Source organism: Brachyhypopomus gauderio, chromosome 17, assembly GCF_052324685.1.
Source record: "Brachyhypopomus gauderio isolate BG-103 chromosome 17, BGAUD_0.2, whole genome shotgun sequence".
NCBI lineage: Eukaryota > Metazoa > Chordata > Actinopteri > Gymnotiformes > Hypopomidae > Brachyhypopomus > Brachyhypopomus gauderio.
In genome coordinates, this window is record NC_135227.1 from 18,240,322 (window position 1) to 18,254,918 (window position 14,597).

The 14,597-nt window shown below is 42.4% G+C and overlaps 1 protein-coding gene across 3 annotated transcripts in view; it reads right to left on the reverse strand.

Moving 5' to 3' along the window:
• Window positions 1-4,981, reverse strand: part of LOC143480792 (uncharacterized) — a 123,806-nt gene extending 118,825 nt beyond the window's left edge. For all 3 annotated transcript variants that reach the window (XR_013121877.1, XR_013121878.1, XM_076978632.1), the window contains exon 1: window positions 4,504-4,981. Coding sequence is in view for 1 of the 3 variants with exons in the window: in XM_076978632.1 (XP_076834747.1) it covers window positions 4,504-4,555 (52 nt within the window). In the remaining 2 variants the exon portion in view is untranslated. The remainder of the gene's footprint in view (window positions 1-4,503) is intronic.
• Between the last annotated feature and the right edge of the window lie 9,616 nt (window positions 4,982-14,597).

Below are 14,597 nucleotides of genomic sequence, written 5' to 3' on the forward strand. Positions count from 1 at the left end.
CAGGGGCTCACCTGTGTGCTGGGTGTGTGTGTGTATTTATGGTGGTGGTAGGTATGTAATGGAGAGCTCAGAGCTACAGTGACTTGAGCTGAAAAATAGATGTGGCTGTCACATTGAATTAGATTTCTCATGAACAGCAGCAGCAGCAGCAGAGAGAGAGAGAGAGAGAGATGAAGAGTGTGACGGACACGGACACAGGTCATGGGTTCTAGTTTGCAGTTGGTCTGTAGGTTTGCTGAGACCTGCAGATGGGTTTGTCACACAGACAACACCAGAACGTTTGTGCCTGTACAAACCTTGAAACACACACACACTCACACACACATGCAAACACAAACACATAATTGCTAACCTCCTTTGCTCTCTGTGCAGACATTCCAAAGCAGATTTCAAAGAGGAGGTCAAATGGGTGGATGAATCTGTCTGAGCTTTGATCTACCACAGCTATTCCATGGGATGAAAACCTGCCTACCTGTCTGTCGAAAGATTCATCTACACACAGTGTTAGTACACACAGTGTCAGTACACTCCTAGAAAGGATGAACACACACACCGTTAGTACACTCCTAGAAAGGATGCACACACACACCGTTAGTACACTCCTAGACAGGATAGATTAACACACACACACACACACACACACACACACACACAGAAAGAATGCATGTAGAGATGGTCACTACACATGCATATTAAAGTAGAATGTATTACAACTGTCTCTGCAATGCATGACACGCATGCCAATAAAACAAATAATATATGTAATCCATAATGTCTTCATCAATACAGTTTCCTAACCAAGCTATAAGTTTTATGCTTCAGGGTGGCTTTTATTTCTGTATTATTTTACAACAATAAAAACCAGTTTGACTTGCATCCAGATAGATTTGTGTGTGAGTGGCAATTTTATTTTTAGTTAGTTTATATTTTCTGCATGTTATTTCCAACTGATCCCAGACCAGTAAGCACATGGTCAGCGGACTGCAGTCAGCATGGCCCAGAGTGTCTACAAACACTGAAGAGGCTCTGGTGAGCATCTCCAATCATAACTGCCACATGATAATGTTCACAGGATCCTTGTTTGTTCAGCATGGAAACTAAATATACACTAAATATAACTCACACATTCGTTCTAAATTGTATACATTTAATGACAATGATGTGACATGTATATTTATACATATATATTTGTCATTTTATGTTGGTTATTTGGTTGATTATGATTGTTTTTGATTCCATTTTTTTTTACATGGAAAATGCTTTTCTTTGTTTTGTCTTATTATAATAACCATGCAATTTGTCACCTTCCAATTCCACACTAAGTGGAAATCTAAATCTGAACTCTGTCTACAGTTCTCCCTCATCATTCTCCAGAAGTGTGTGTGTGTTTTTATATATATATTATTTACACACACACACACACACACACACACACACACACACACACACACACACACCACAAATTAAATAATGCCAGGGTATCAAAATCAAATAAATTAATTTATGGGAAGAGGAAGTTACATCGGTTGACTCTGTAGAGCGTTCCACAGTTATGTAACGGGATCCTTTCATCGAGGCCTGTTAGTGGCAGATCACCAACAGAGCAAACAATTATAAACACTTCTCACCCAACACAAATCAATCAAACAATCAGTCAGTGAGTCAATCCAGCAGTGAAAAAAATTAGAGGTAGAATGACTTGCTCGTGCACACTGACTGTCTTGTGTGTGGTGTTTGAACAGGGAATGTTACCCTCTTCATCAGCGTCCAGGAGGAGTGAGTCATTAGAGCACTTCAGACAAGCCAACCCAATGGTTAGAAAGACAAAAGGCAACTGTGTGTAATTAGCCTCAGTAACACCAACAGCTGATGCAAAATGTTGAAAAAATATTTGATTTACAAGTCGGTTCTATTCTGTGCTGCCCAGGAAATTAATCAGATCTACCACGTTTCAAATCAGTTGCTGGTTTCTGATATGGTGTGCGCGAGCAAACACACACACAAACACACACACACACACACAGTGCATGCTGTGAATGTAGATTGCAAGAGGCTCAGGTGCATTAAAACGGATCATTGTTCAATTTCCTCTCCCATCTCAGTCTCACCACACACACAGATGGAATTATATGCTTAAGAGAATAAAGGTGAGAAGAGAGAGACACAGCAAGGTCCTGGACGTCAGCACACTCTCCTCACGTGTGTGTGTGTGTGTGTGTACTCAAGCATATATGCTGGTTTGCTCAGATAGAATGATCATGGGCAACACACAGACATGCATCCAACAACACAGTCCACGACTGGGATTACGCACACGACTGGGATTACGCACACGACTGGGATTATGTATATGAGTGTTTGCTTGTGAAGCTGCAGTGTTCAAGGTGCAGAGACGTCTGACATAGGTGAGATAGGAGAGGAAACCGAACAATGATCTTTTTTTAATGCAACCGAGCCCCCTGCAATCTGCATTTTTCGCATGCACGGTGTGTGTGTGTGTGTGTGTGTATGTACACACACCACATTGGAAACTAGTGTCTAATTTCAAATGTGGTGGATTTGATCAATTTAGTTTGATTTTCTGCAAATCAAGTGAGGTACGAGAACACTATGAATTAATTATGGCCGATTAGAGTGCAAACACAGGCTGGCTCTCAGAAACAGGACAAAGGTTCCTCTCTCACCTGCTCACACAGCTACTAAAGCTCCATCCCCTTACCCAGGTGTCCATACGTACACAAAACACTATTCATCACACTGGGCTTGCAGTGGCTAAACTCCACACCATGTCTCTCTCTGCCACCCTGACAAACATGCACATCAAATGTTTGGCACGCCGTCTCTCTCTCTCTCTCTCTCACTCACACACACACACACACACACACACACACACACACACACACAGCTGTGGTGTGCAGAACACTCATGATTCATTCTGCAGCAACTGGGTTCACTTATCCCTTTTGACTCAGCCTGCCTCTGCTCCTCATTCTCGGGGCTCCCAGCTGCCTCTACAAACGGCCCCTTTCATCCTTCTCCCACTAACGGGAGCGCTGCCTTCCGCCCTCGCGCATCACACACGCATCTCTCTCTCACACACACACACACACACACACACACACACACAAGTGCACGCACATCCCCACACACCAAATACTCCAAACTGCTAAGCCCATACTGAGTGGAAACGTGAGGGAATAAGTGTGTGTGAGAGCGAGTGTGAAACAAACCGAGTAAACACACATCCAACTATATCAGAAAAACAGCAGCGTGACTAAGATTAGATTATTTTCTATGCCAAATCAAACATTAGGTCAGAGAACTATCAGTGGATTTAGCGGTCCGTCCGATTTTGACTAAAAGTACTACCTTCAAATAGGCCTATGAAAAGCATGACAAGCCAGACGAGGAGACGACTCACACACTCATATATTAACATTAATTTTGCTAAAAGGCTGCTAAATGTTCTCAAGAGGAAAACCATGAAGCCCTTTGGAGGACGCGCGCGCGCGTGGACACGTGCAGAGGCAGCAGTCTCGTGCGCCGAGTCACGTCTGCGCTCGGCGTGTTAATTAACGTGAAGCGCCGTGCGGCACTCTGACAGGCTGGAAAAGCAAAGGGCTGAATTAGCAAAGTTACGAGAAAAATACCACCTGTAACGATTCATTGCGGTTTTAACGACACTTTGAGCCCTTGAGCAGTCACATAAAGCGTCAATAACCAGGACGAGAGGTCAACGGAGGCCTACAGTGTACATCCAGCCTTGTGTGGTTCGGTGTCCGGTCAGATCAGTGCTGCTCCCGGTACTGTTCACTACGTACCTTCAACAAACATGGAGCAGTGGTGGTCAAAACCACAAAATATTAAACATTTAGACATGTCACACAGCTGGGGTAGTCTAGATAAATAAATACCAGATTACAAGGGGATGGCCAGGAAAATATAGGCCTGCAGGGGTGGACAAAACCACCACAACTCGTTTACAAAGAACAGAAATCACAAAGACAAGTGAAAGGTTCGACCAACAGCACGAGATCTGATTTTAGAAAACAGAACGAATAAACATCTTAAATAGTGTGGGCCACGTGTGTTTGTATAGGTGAAGCACATATTTAAAAGACACAGAATTAACGTTAACAGGGCAGTTACTAAACATCAGGAAACTCGGTATGCTATTCTGTAACTAAACAAATGCTGTCCATCATAAGCTTCACAAAGCTGGAATTTAAGTTTACCGTTTTTGGCAGGCCCTCTAATCCAAAGTCATCGACACAAGTTCTCTTTACGGGTCGGTCTTGCTGATATTTCTGTATGAGCACGAACACAAGACTCGGGAGAACCGCCAAGGCAGACTGGCCTCATCTGAACATGCCAGAGCAGCTAGTGTAAACCGGGTCGCATTAAAACTCAGATTATTGTTGGAGAGTTTATGCTCCCCCTAAACACGGGGAATTGTACCTGCTTTAATACATTGGATTTAGGATCTGAACCGTTTTCACTCACCAAGTGCAACTTTTGGGTGCGGAGAATCCATCTCGAAACTCTTTTCCACCATGTTTGATCAAACTAACCTCATCACTATTTACTGGTGACGAGGCCTCCACGTAGGATCAGAGGTGTGGAAACCATTAAAATACACCACTGCAATTTCCTGTTGAGACGGACACCTATTCGTAAACGCACCTAAAACGTTGGCGACTCGGTCCTCGCCCTAATTTAAGCTGGATATCCTATTTTTAACCATTCCTACATCTCAGTCGAAAATGCAGCAAATGTATACTGGCCAGGTACAACATTTGTGGTTGTGGGATTTAACTATTCAAGTGCTCCCCCATCTCCTGAACCCTTCCGAGTTATCCAAATACAGTTTATAAAAAGGTAAACGTACAAATTAACACTTGTTTTACCGAATGGGACAAAGAAATGCCCAAGGTGATTACAATGTAAAATAATTGCGCAAAAAAAAAAAAAAAAAAAAAAAACAACCCTTACCTTCCAGTCCAGTGAAGAACCACCATCAGACCCCAGAAGAAGTCCAGTGAGAAGCAGGGGACACAGGTTGTAAACAGGGTACTTTATTACACACGTTCATATTTCCCTTTTGTTGTTGTGAGCAACATACTGTTACATGGTCTCTTTCCCCCTGATCTACACATAAAAAACAAAGAGGTATCACAGCCAAAACTATTTTACAGATTCTTGGAAAACCAGAAATATGAGATTCATCTGAGACTTTTTTTCTCTTAATGATTGGCTTTTAATAAAATACAGTGGAAATAATAAAAATGTATGAATAAACAAAGTAAAGCCAAAATAAAAACTCCAGTATATCACCAGTATATCACCCCCTCCTCCCTCCTAGTATTTTCTCCCTAGAAGATTTGGTAGAAGTTTGTCTTTAACCCCCTGAGTGCCACATATAGTCAAAAGACATCAGACCACTAGTTTTTAGTCAATGGAGGAATGTTTTCAAACACAGTAAATATCATTGGAGGGTTGATTCTTAAAAAAAAAAAAATATATATATATATACTACTTGCTTCTCAGAGGACTACATAAGGCACATGAATGATCAATGATTTGCTATAATGGATATTAAAGGCATGTTATGGTCCAATATCCATCCACAGCAGGAACTTAATGAGAGGACGTCTTCTTCAAAGCACTAAAAAGCTGAAACATGGGACACTTAAAAATAGTATGTCATTAAAGTTCAGACTTCTGTACAGGGGAGTTGAAAATGGGTTTTTGGATTTAAAAAAGGGCTTACAGTTCACCAACAACTGATTAAAACTGCTGACATTACAGAAATGTCAGAGGAACACTCAGCAATAGGAGTGTAAGGAGTGTAACAGTGGAGGAAAAGGCCTGTTTAATGCTACTGCAGTAACCCAGACACAATAAATAAAACTTCACAAAATAATTTGTAGTGTCCACTTTGGCTTATAAAGTGAAAGCAACCCCACAGTTTTAAATCAGTGAGTTCAATAGTTAATTTCACCGTTTTGATGTGTGAAGTTTTAGCTCTCAAACTTGGGAGGGAAACAAACCCCAAATGGCTCCGACCCTGATGCCTGGAGTCGAGACAGCCAGTGTCGCCAACCACACCACCCTAACACCTCACACCTCAACGAGGTCCTCACGTCATGTTAACAAACTGCTTTCCACAACTATGAAAAATCTATTTTAAAAGACTGAAGTCCCCATTTTATTTCACCTGCTGTTATCTTCACTCAGTGGGTTAAAGGGTAAAAAAAATCAGATTAATAAAAGGTTAATGTTTCAGTTCAAACTGTAAATTGAACAGTAAACTAAAGAGAGCTTAAAGGAAAATGTAAGATACTTCAGAGTGGACAGAAAAGTACCCCAAAAACGAAGAAAAAGAAAAAGAATTATTAGTAGACACTGTGCTGGGTGTGTTTACAAAGCAACAGAGAAAGCTAAGCAAACCCCCCAGAGGCAAAACCAATGTGTAAATAAATCGAGTCGGATAAAACCTACACCTATGATCCCAGGTGTCCTGGACAGTAAAGACACTATCGTCGAGTCTCCATGGTAACAGGATATGAGCAGTTCTTATGGTTTTTTTTTTTTTTTGGGTGTTTGACCACTTTGTGCTTTGCAAACGTACTGAACCAGATGCCGTAAAGGACAGCAGCCTCTTACACACCGAACTCCCAAAGAAACCATCAGCACTGTGTGTGCATGGCCTGGCGGGAGAGGTCGAGTTCGGACAGGGCTGGGCTAAATCAAGGCAGGGCTTTAACCAGCACTCTAATAGGTTTGGCAGGATACTCTGAAGCGAAATCTTGCACAACTGCAAGATTTGCGACACTGAAAACACTCTGTGTGCATTAATGCTAATGCATGCTGAGAAATTCTACTGACAAAAAGGCACCATCCAACACACACAAAAAAAATATCAAAACCGTTTCATATCATCTCCAGTTATAGGCAAGAACTAGTGGTGAAAAGCTTATTTGAATCCAACAACTCCGTTTAATTCCAGTCTTTCAGCTCAGCTTCAAACCACCCTAGAAGATCCAGGACCCATCAGTTCTAGAACCCTAGAAATGTTCTAAATCCAGTTGTACAAAAATGTGCTACATACCGTTCTTCTGCAGAGACAGCAATAACCAGCACGGTGTGAGAGAGAGAGAGAGAGAGAGAGAGAGAGAGAGAGAGAGGGGGAAGGAGAGAGGGAGGCAGGCAGCGTGGCAGAGCGTGTTTGGATCAAAGTTTAGGCAGGTTCAGCAAGAACAGGGATCTGTATAGCGACACAGGTGAGCCCACAGTAGCAGTGGAAGAGCGGACCGTCTCGTGCACGTCTCCAGTTAGTGTGTGTGTACACGCATGTATACCATTGTGTTTGTGCGTGTCAAGTGATCCAGTGTTTGTCAAAATCTATAAAAACAAACACACACACACAAGTGAACGTGTGCGCGAGTGTGTTAGTGGATTCCTTCAGTTTTGTGTACAAATGTGAAGGTGGTCAGACACTAGTTTTAATTGTGTTAGTCCGTGAACCAGACCAAGGTAGTACAGTCATTAAACAGGTTAAAACACAAGACCAAAATAAAAATATCAGCAAAGTTAGTAAAATTCTTACTAAGAATGTTTTATTAAAATAAATGCCAAGGGGGGTTAATAAGAAAAATATCAGCATACACCATGAAAACTAAATGCAAGCACGTAAAAATTCTTACAACAAGAAAAAAACTAATCAAGTTGCTAATGAGTTAAACAAGTTAAGGATTGGCAATAAATCAAATGATACAGGTGGGAAGGGCAAAACTCAGTTTCCCAGATAGATGGAAGAGAACATTAAAGGGAGGAGACGTGGATTTAAACCAAAAAATAAAACTGTAGTGGGCTTTTCAAACCAAACAAAAAGGTCAGAAACGTGATTTATAATACACATATAAAATGAAGTTAGAAAAATACATTAGAAACCTGTAACAATGATTGTACATTATTATACATGTAGTAGGCAGGCAGGAGAATACAAGAGATTTCTCTATACACCTGATGGGGTTAAATTGACCTTATTACAATGACCAACAGCATATAGTAACATCACAGAGGGAATTCTCTTAATACTGTTTCATTTCTGAGCAGTCTTGTCAAACCTCCTGTCTGATATTGCATTATAATATAATGTTTTCAAAAAGAAAGCATCTAACACTGAAAATAAAAATAAAAAAAGACCTTTCCGGTATAACAGCACGTGTATATATAAAAAAAAAAAAAAAAAAAAGACTATTAGGGATGGAGATTTAGTCCTCAATGCACAAAAATGCTCCAATTTAGGTTTTCCTCCCTCCCTTTTTTACATGATGCAATTAAACCTCCCCCCTTGAATGGCTGGAGTCTGGATGGCAGGGTTGACTTACAGGCCTCACGCTCAGTGATTCACGTTAAAAATCCCATTCGCTAATGGCATTCAAATTTGGCACGACTCCAAGTACGAGGTGTCTGAACAGCCCAGCCAACCCTGCACCAGTAATACTTTTAAAAATGCACCAGTCTTATTCTTAATCATTCTCCCAGCCCAACTCCTCCATTTATCTTGCACATAGCAACGTGTTGCCTTTAAGATACACTGAGGCCTTTTCCCAAAGTAAGCTCAACCAGCTTTTTTTTTTTTCTGAAAAGTTAATTTCTTTTCATAAAACACTAGCACTGGAAATTTAGGCAAAAGCAGTATGCTAATTCAGAAAAGAAAAAAAAAACAGAATAAAATGAGACAATCCATTAAAGGGAACCATCCAGTTCTTAACTGCTGAAACAAGGGAGGATCAACGCGTGACCCCCACCCCCAGGATACTGCAACTCATCTAGGATTCATTTCTAAATTCAAATCGCTGGATTCATGCCTCACTAATGGCGGTTCATTTTAAACAGAATCACAGTAACAGGATTACAGACCAAACTACTGATATTGTCTTCAAAATCCAAGATAAAGGGGTAAAGAAAAATGTTCAAAATGCCACGGGGGGGGGGGGGGGGGGATAAAGGTAAGGCGATGGCGGGGGGGGGGGTATTGACCTAACCTTGGGAAGACAAATCATGGCACATAGTTAGCTGGTCAAACGACTGCTATTCTTCTTGCATAGAGTAGATGCAACACTATCACGTCTCCCCTGATCTCGACTTCTCCACACACGGCCTTAGCTGCTGCAGGTTATTACTGAACACAACGTCACTCGGGAAAAGAAACGACCATCAATAAGGCACTTTTGTTCACTCTTCCTGCACCTCTCGGACCAGTCACCCGCCTCACTTCAAACAAGCGCTCCAACGTTCGACAGGTTTAGTTCGTGGTCCTGGCCAACAGCTTCCAGTCACACACGGCAACTGTCCAACCTTTGATAACTATTTTTCACCTTTTTTTTTTCTTCATTTTTAATATTTTTTAACTGCAAGTTAAGTATAAAAAGCTAAAATTGCCAAAAATATATTTCTTCTCCAGCACCCTGTAAAAGTATCTAATTTTGATCGTTTCAGTATCTTAATATGCAATGACCTATCTTACATTTGTGTACATTTGTATATATAACATGTATGTATAAAGCAATTGAAACAGGCAGACATGGCTTTTACATCCTATTTTTTCTTGAGGAAAAGGTAAAGAAACTAATATGAGTTTGGTAGCTGGACTACTACTAATGTCAAACTGTGCACGACACATTGTGGATGAGCAAATTCAAAGTGAACATTAGGAAAGCATGCATGTTGGGGGAGGGGGGTTCAGAAGAACTAAAAATCAATAGACCAATCCAAACAGAATAACTAAATACATGGACCAATCCAAACAGAATAACTAAATACATGGACCAATCCAAATGAAGTCATGCAAGGTGAAGGGCCAATCCGCTTAAAGCACCTGCACAGTCACTTCGAGACTCAAAGGTCTGACAATATGCTGCACTGGTAAATTATAAGGTTTTAGATTTTAATACTATGGAAAAGGGAAAAAAAAAATGGGCAGTGTGGAGTAGGTGGAGGACAACTCCTTCCCAACTCCTGTCCAACTTATTCATAATTCTTAGTGTTTCTTGCTTTTTTTTATTATTATCCTGGTACAGGAGCGCAGTGGGGAAATTTTCTTTTCATGCTATTTGATTGCATGTCGAATATACACAGGCATGACATCACATCTTTTCAAACTCTAGACTAGAAGAATCGATCCCTCTGCACCGAGATACATACTCGTATATATTTATGTTTATTAAATGGAACCCCTTTGGCTAAATATGCACACAATACTTTTTTTTTTTGTCTTTTGTCTCACAGCTCTTTTCCAAAAATGTTCTATAAACTTGAGGCACTGGGTAGTGAGGCTGAGAGTTAGGCTAGCACAGGTGGCTAGGGCAGCTAGTGCACCCACCACATCTCCCCAGCCCTAAACGGCCTAGACTCACACTGAGAATACTCTTCTTCACCCCATTCCTCTTTCAAACCCATCCTTACTGCCCCACATGGCTCTGCTTACTGCCCCCTGTTGAGCTGGCACCAGTATTGCAGTTATTAACATGACAAAACTTTCTACTCATATTGACAAAATCAGAAAATGATAAGCAAATAAAGAAAACTACACATGTCAAACAAACAAAAGTGTGTAACAGATCAGAAAACAAGACGAAAAAAAAAAAAAAAAAAAAAAAGCTCTCAGCAGTCCGTCATTTTAGCCATGCATTCAATGTGAGCTAGCTAGCTGCACCCAGAATGTGTCAGCAGAGTGAAAACTGAACAGATGATACACACACACACGGCTACACATGAGAACGGCAGATTTAACAAGTTCGTGTGAGAGTATTTCTTTCCTTTTCCCTTTACTTGATGTCTGAAATCTGGATCCTCTAGATAGCTGGATAAAGGGGTTAAAACCAGGTTTCCAGGATTGAGATTATAATCTGGATCCTGGGTCAAATTAGAGTGTATTTGACATTGCGTCTGTGCGCTTAGGGGAGAGAATCCTGTAGAGACTTATTGCTTTTTTTTTTGTTTTTAAACTCAGTGCAGATTTTTGCTACCAATAACATCCACCCAAATAGCGGGACTTTAGGCACAAAGAAAAAGAAAGAAACACAAAATATGGGGTCATTCAACTCAAACAGTAAAAAGTCACAATCGTCACACAACTTGTTGGGTTTCGCAGTTGGCATTTGTTCTTATTGTGGTTTGTGTGTTAGGGTCACTGTTCGGACAGGTGCCTCTCTCAGCGTCCAACAGGCTAGCAAAAGGCAATTACCAGTTAATCTGATCAGCGGACAGGCTTGGGGCGGCTCATCATTGGGTGAAGAGTTCAGAGGTCAGAGGTCATTTGTTAGTTGCCGGTGGCGGCTAGGTGGTTAGGAACAAAAGAAAAAAAAAAAGGAAAAAAGATAGAAAGGATATTAGTTTCAGCAAGAAGAGACTGAAATGACATCATTTTAACAGTAAAATGAATGCAATCTCTTTCAAATCCCCTTATCACACGGCCAAGAGACAAACACAAGCTAATCTGGTTAATATCATGACGTAGGTACATCATGATCGGACACTAATTGAGCCCCCCAACCCGAATCAAAACGTTATTAAGTGTCACTGAAGCGTCATAGTTGCCCCATGAACCCACAAACAAAAGCAGAGGAATGTCAGACAAACAGAAAAACACAAACAAAAAACTAGTAAATGTTTTAGTGTCTTCTGGGTTGGAATGCATGTTATAAACAGTGATTAGTGGTTCAGGGACTTCGAGAGCTAGTACTGCTGCACAATAAATAGTGGGGGAAAAGTGAACTTTATTTTCACCTCTTTATTTTTTTGTAATTATATACAGTAGTCATAAATACATATGCTATAAAATGTCCACGAATATAACAGTACCTTTCATACAACTAAAATATGGTACAAAATTATTCACTGTATTTACCTCTTATAAAAAGATTTTGAATGACTTCTGAGAGTTTCATATATTAACATAAGACACGAGAGTTTACGAGGTAAACAGGAGTATGAAATGTAAGTAGGCTGTCAATACAGTCCCGACTCCTTGGTTTGCATTAAAAAGTATTCAAGTCATAAGGTGACAGACTGAATTGTTATAAAAAAATAACTCTAGTTTTTGGATCGCTCCCAGAATGCATCGAGACACAAAGCGGTTTCTTTGTCTCCAGTGCGGATATAAACTCTGTACATAAGCTATGTCAGTAATAGAATCCAAAGAAACTCTGTACACATGCAAACCTGAGCACAAATGTAAACATATCATGGACATTACAGGCGAAGTTTCGAGTGTTTCAGTCATAAAATCCCACCTGAAACACAGCAAAATAAAAACACACTATAAAGAGAGTGGAAGTTTTCTAACTAACCTCGGTCTGCGGTCACTATCCTTTGGTAAGGATGGACCCGTGAGTCATGTCTCCGCACTTTTGTAGCCATTGCACCTAGATTGCAACAGGTCCACAAGGTTAGGTCCACAAGGTTAGACACCAATCGCTTCAGAGAGGGAGTGCAGTGACCTCAAGACTCCCAGCCAGACCCACCCGATCTAGACTCAACCAATCCAGACCCACCCAATCTAGACTCAACCAATCCAGACCCACCCGATTTAGACTCAAGTCCACGGCACTAATGCTCGGGATCACTTCACAAACGGACTCAAACAAAGAAAGCCTTCGAGTGCTTTTTGGGTGGTTAGATTTCAAATTTGAGTTGAAGCTAGATTTGCTAGGTCTGGCCCTGAAGCAGAGGACTTGTATACATTTTTACCACACATTCATACATTTGGAAACAATGTTTGTAACAAACCTATTAGAAATGTTTGCACATAATACATATCAACATGGCTATAACAAGTAGCAAATGCACTGGAAACAGTTGTTTTAATATAATGTATTTTTAACAAACCAGCATGACCAGGATCCAAATGTGAGCTGGGCCGGGTTTGACACGGAGGGCTCCGAGACAGGCAGGCGTGGTCAAATGGAAGGTGTTGGGAGGAGAGGACTGGCAAAACCCCCAACATGTCTCCTCGAGTGGGTGAGGAGACATGGCACAAACTTGGGATTGTGGGTAAGGCTGGAGGGTGTAGGACCTGAGCGAGCAACACACCTGACGCATGGCAGCTCAGAGGTGCCTTAAACACCTGTTTCATTATTTGGTCATGTGATCACTCACCTCCCCAGGGATAACAAAAACAATAATTAGTTGTTCATCTGAAATTATGGAGCTTATGAGCGACTGGTATAACGACCAGTCAAAGGGTGAGCATACCGCATGCCACGTCAGCTCCACTGGGTAAGACCAGCGTATATCTCCTGAGGGTGGGTGTATTCACCACCAGACAGTGTGGCCCCCAGGTCGGGGTCTCGGAGCGAGGGAGCCAGACAGCGTCGCGGACCCTGGCCTGTCCTACAGAGCGCTGGGGTCATCGCCGTGTGAGCGTCCCCCTTCACGCCTCCTGCCCTACTAACACACACACGCCCCCTGGCCGACAACCAGAGGCAATCTGTCCCGACAGCAGCTGCACACACACAGAGGCTACATATGTGTGAGAGACAGAGAGAGACAGAAAAGAGAGAAAGAACGAAAGGAAAACCACGCAAGGTGGTAGTGCTGGGGTGTGGGATCGATGCAGAGTGTGAACAGGAGCGTGCGGAGCAGCCCAGCTCTGAAGGGCGTGGCCTGCAGGGGGCGCTGGTGATTGTGGAGCGTGTTGGGTTAATGCACCACAGAGCCAGCACCACCCGTGTCCACATGGAGCGTGACGGACCACCGAGTCTCTGCACACCGGTTATTGAGCCACTGGAGACGAGATACTTCCACACTCCAGTTTGTTTAAACACTTTTGTTCTCATGCAGTCATTAATTGTACCGAGACAAGTAAAAACTTGCAATATAAGCACTGAGACATCTGATCTGATATTTTACATTTTGGTAACTTGAGTAACCAACAGCCACAGGACCAGTGAGAACTGCTCCTTAGTGTGTGTGTGTGTGTGTGTGTGTGTGTGTGTGTGTGTGTGTGTGTGTGTGTGTGTGTGTGTGCGTGTGTGTGCACATGCAAAGAAACAGGAAGAGAGAGAGACAGACAGATGCAGAGAGATGTACAGAGAGAGTGCAGAGGGAGAAGAAAAGGGCGTTTGAGATGTGCTGGAATAACAGCACTCCTCCGTCTGGTTCTGGCGTGGATAAAGGAGTCTTTGTGCAGCTCTCCCTGTTCCGAGCCCGCTAGGAGAGCGTGAGTAATTCCCTCCTAACAGGGACGAGCGCCTGGGGTCCAGAGGGCGAGAGGAAGACAATGGGAAGCAGGGAGAACGCTGGAAGAATTTAATGAACATTCCCAGCAGGGGGGGCGGGGCCTGGGCCGGCCACGCCCACAGTGCCCGCGCCAACCGAGCGAAGAGCGATCGAGACGACGGCGGGAAGCCACCAGCAGACGGGCTGACTCGCCTCGGGCCAGAGATGTGTGCAAGCAAGCTTATCCCTGCCACTCTGACAGGGTGTGTGTGTGTGTGTGTGTGTGTGTGTGTGTGTGTGTGTGTGTGTGTGTGTGTATACACACACACAAGGGAATGCTACCTTCCTTAGAGCTCAGGCCTAGATTT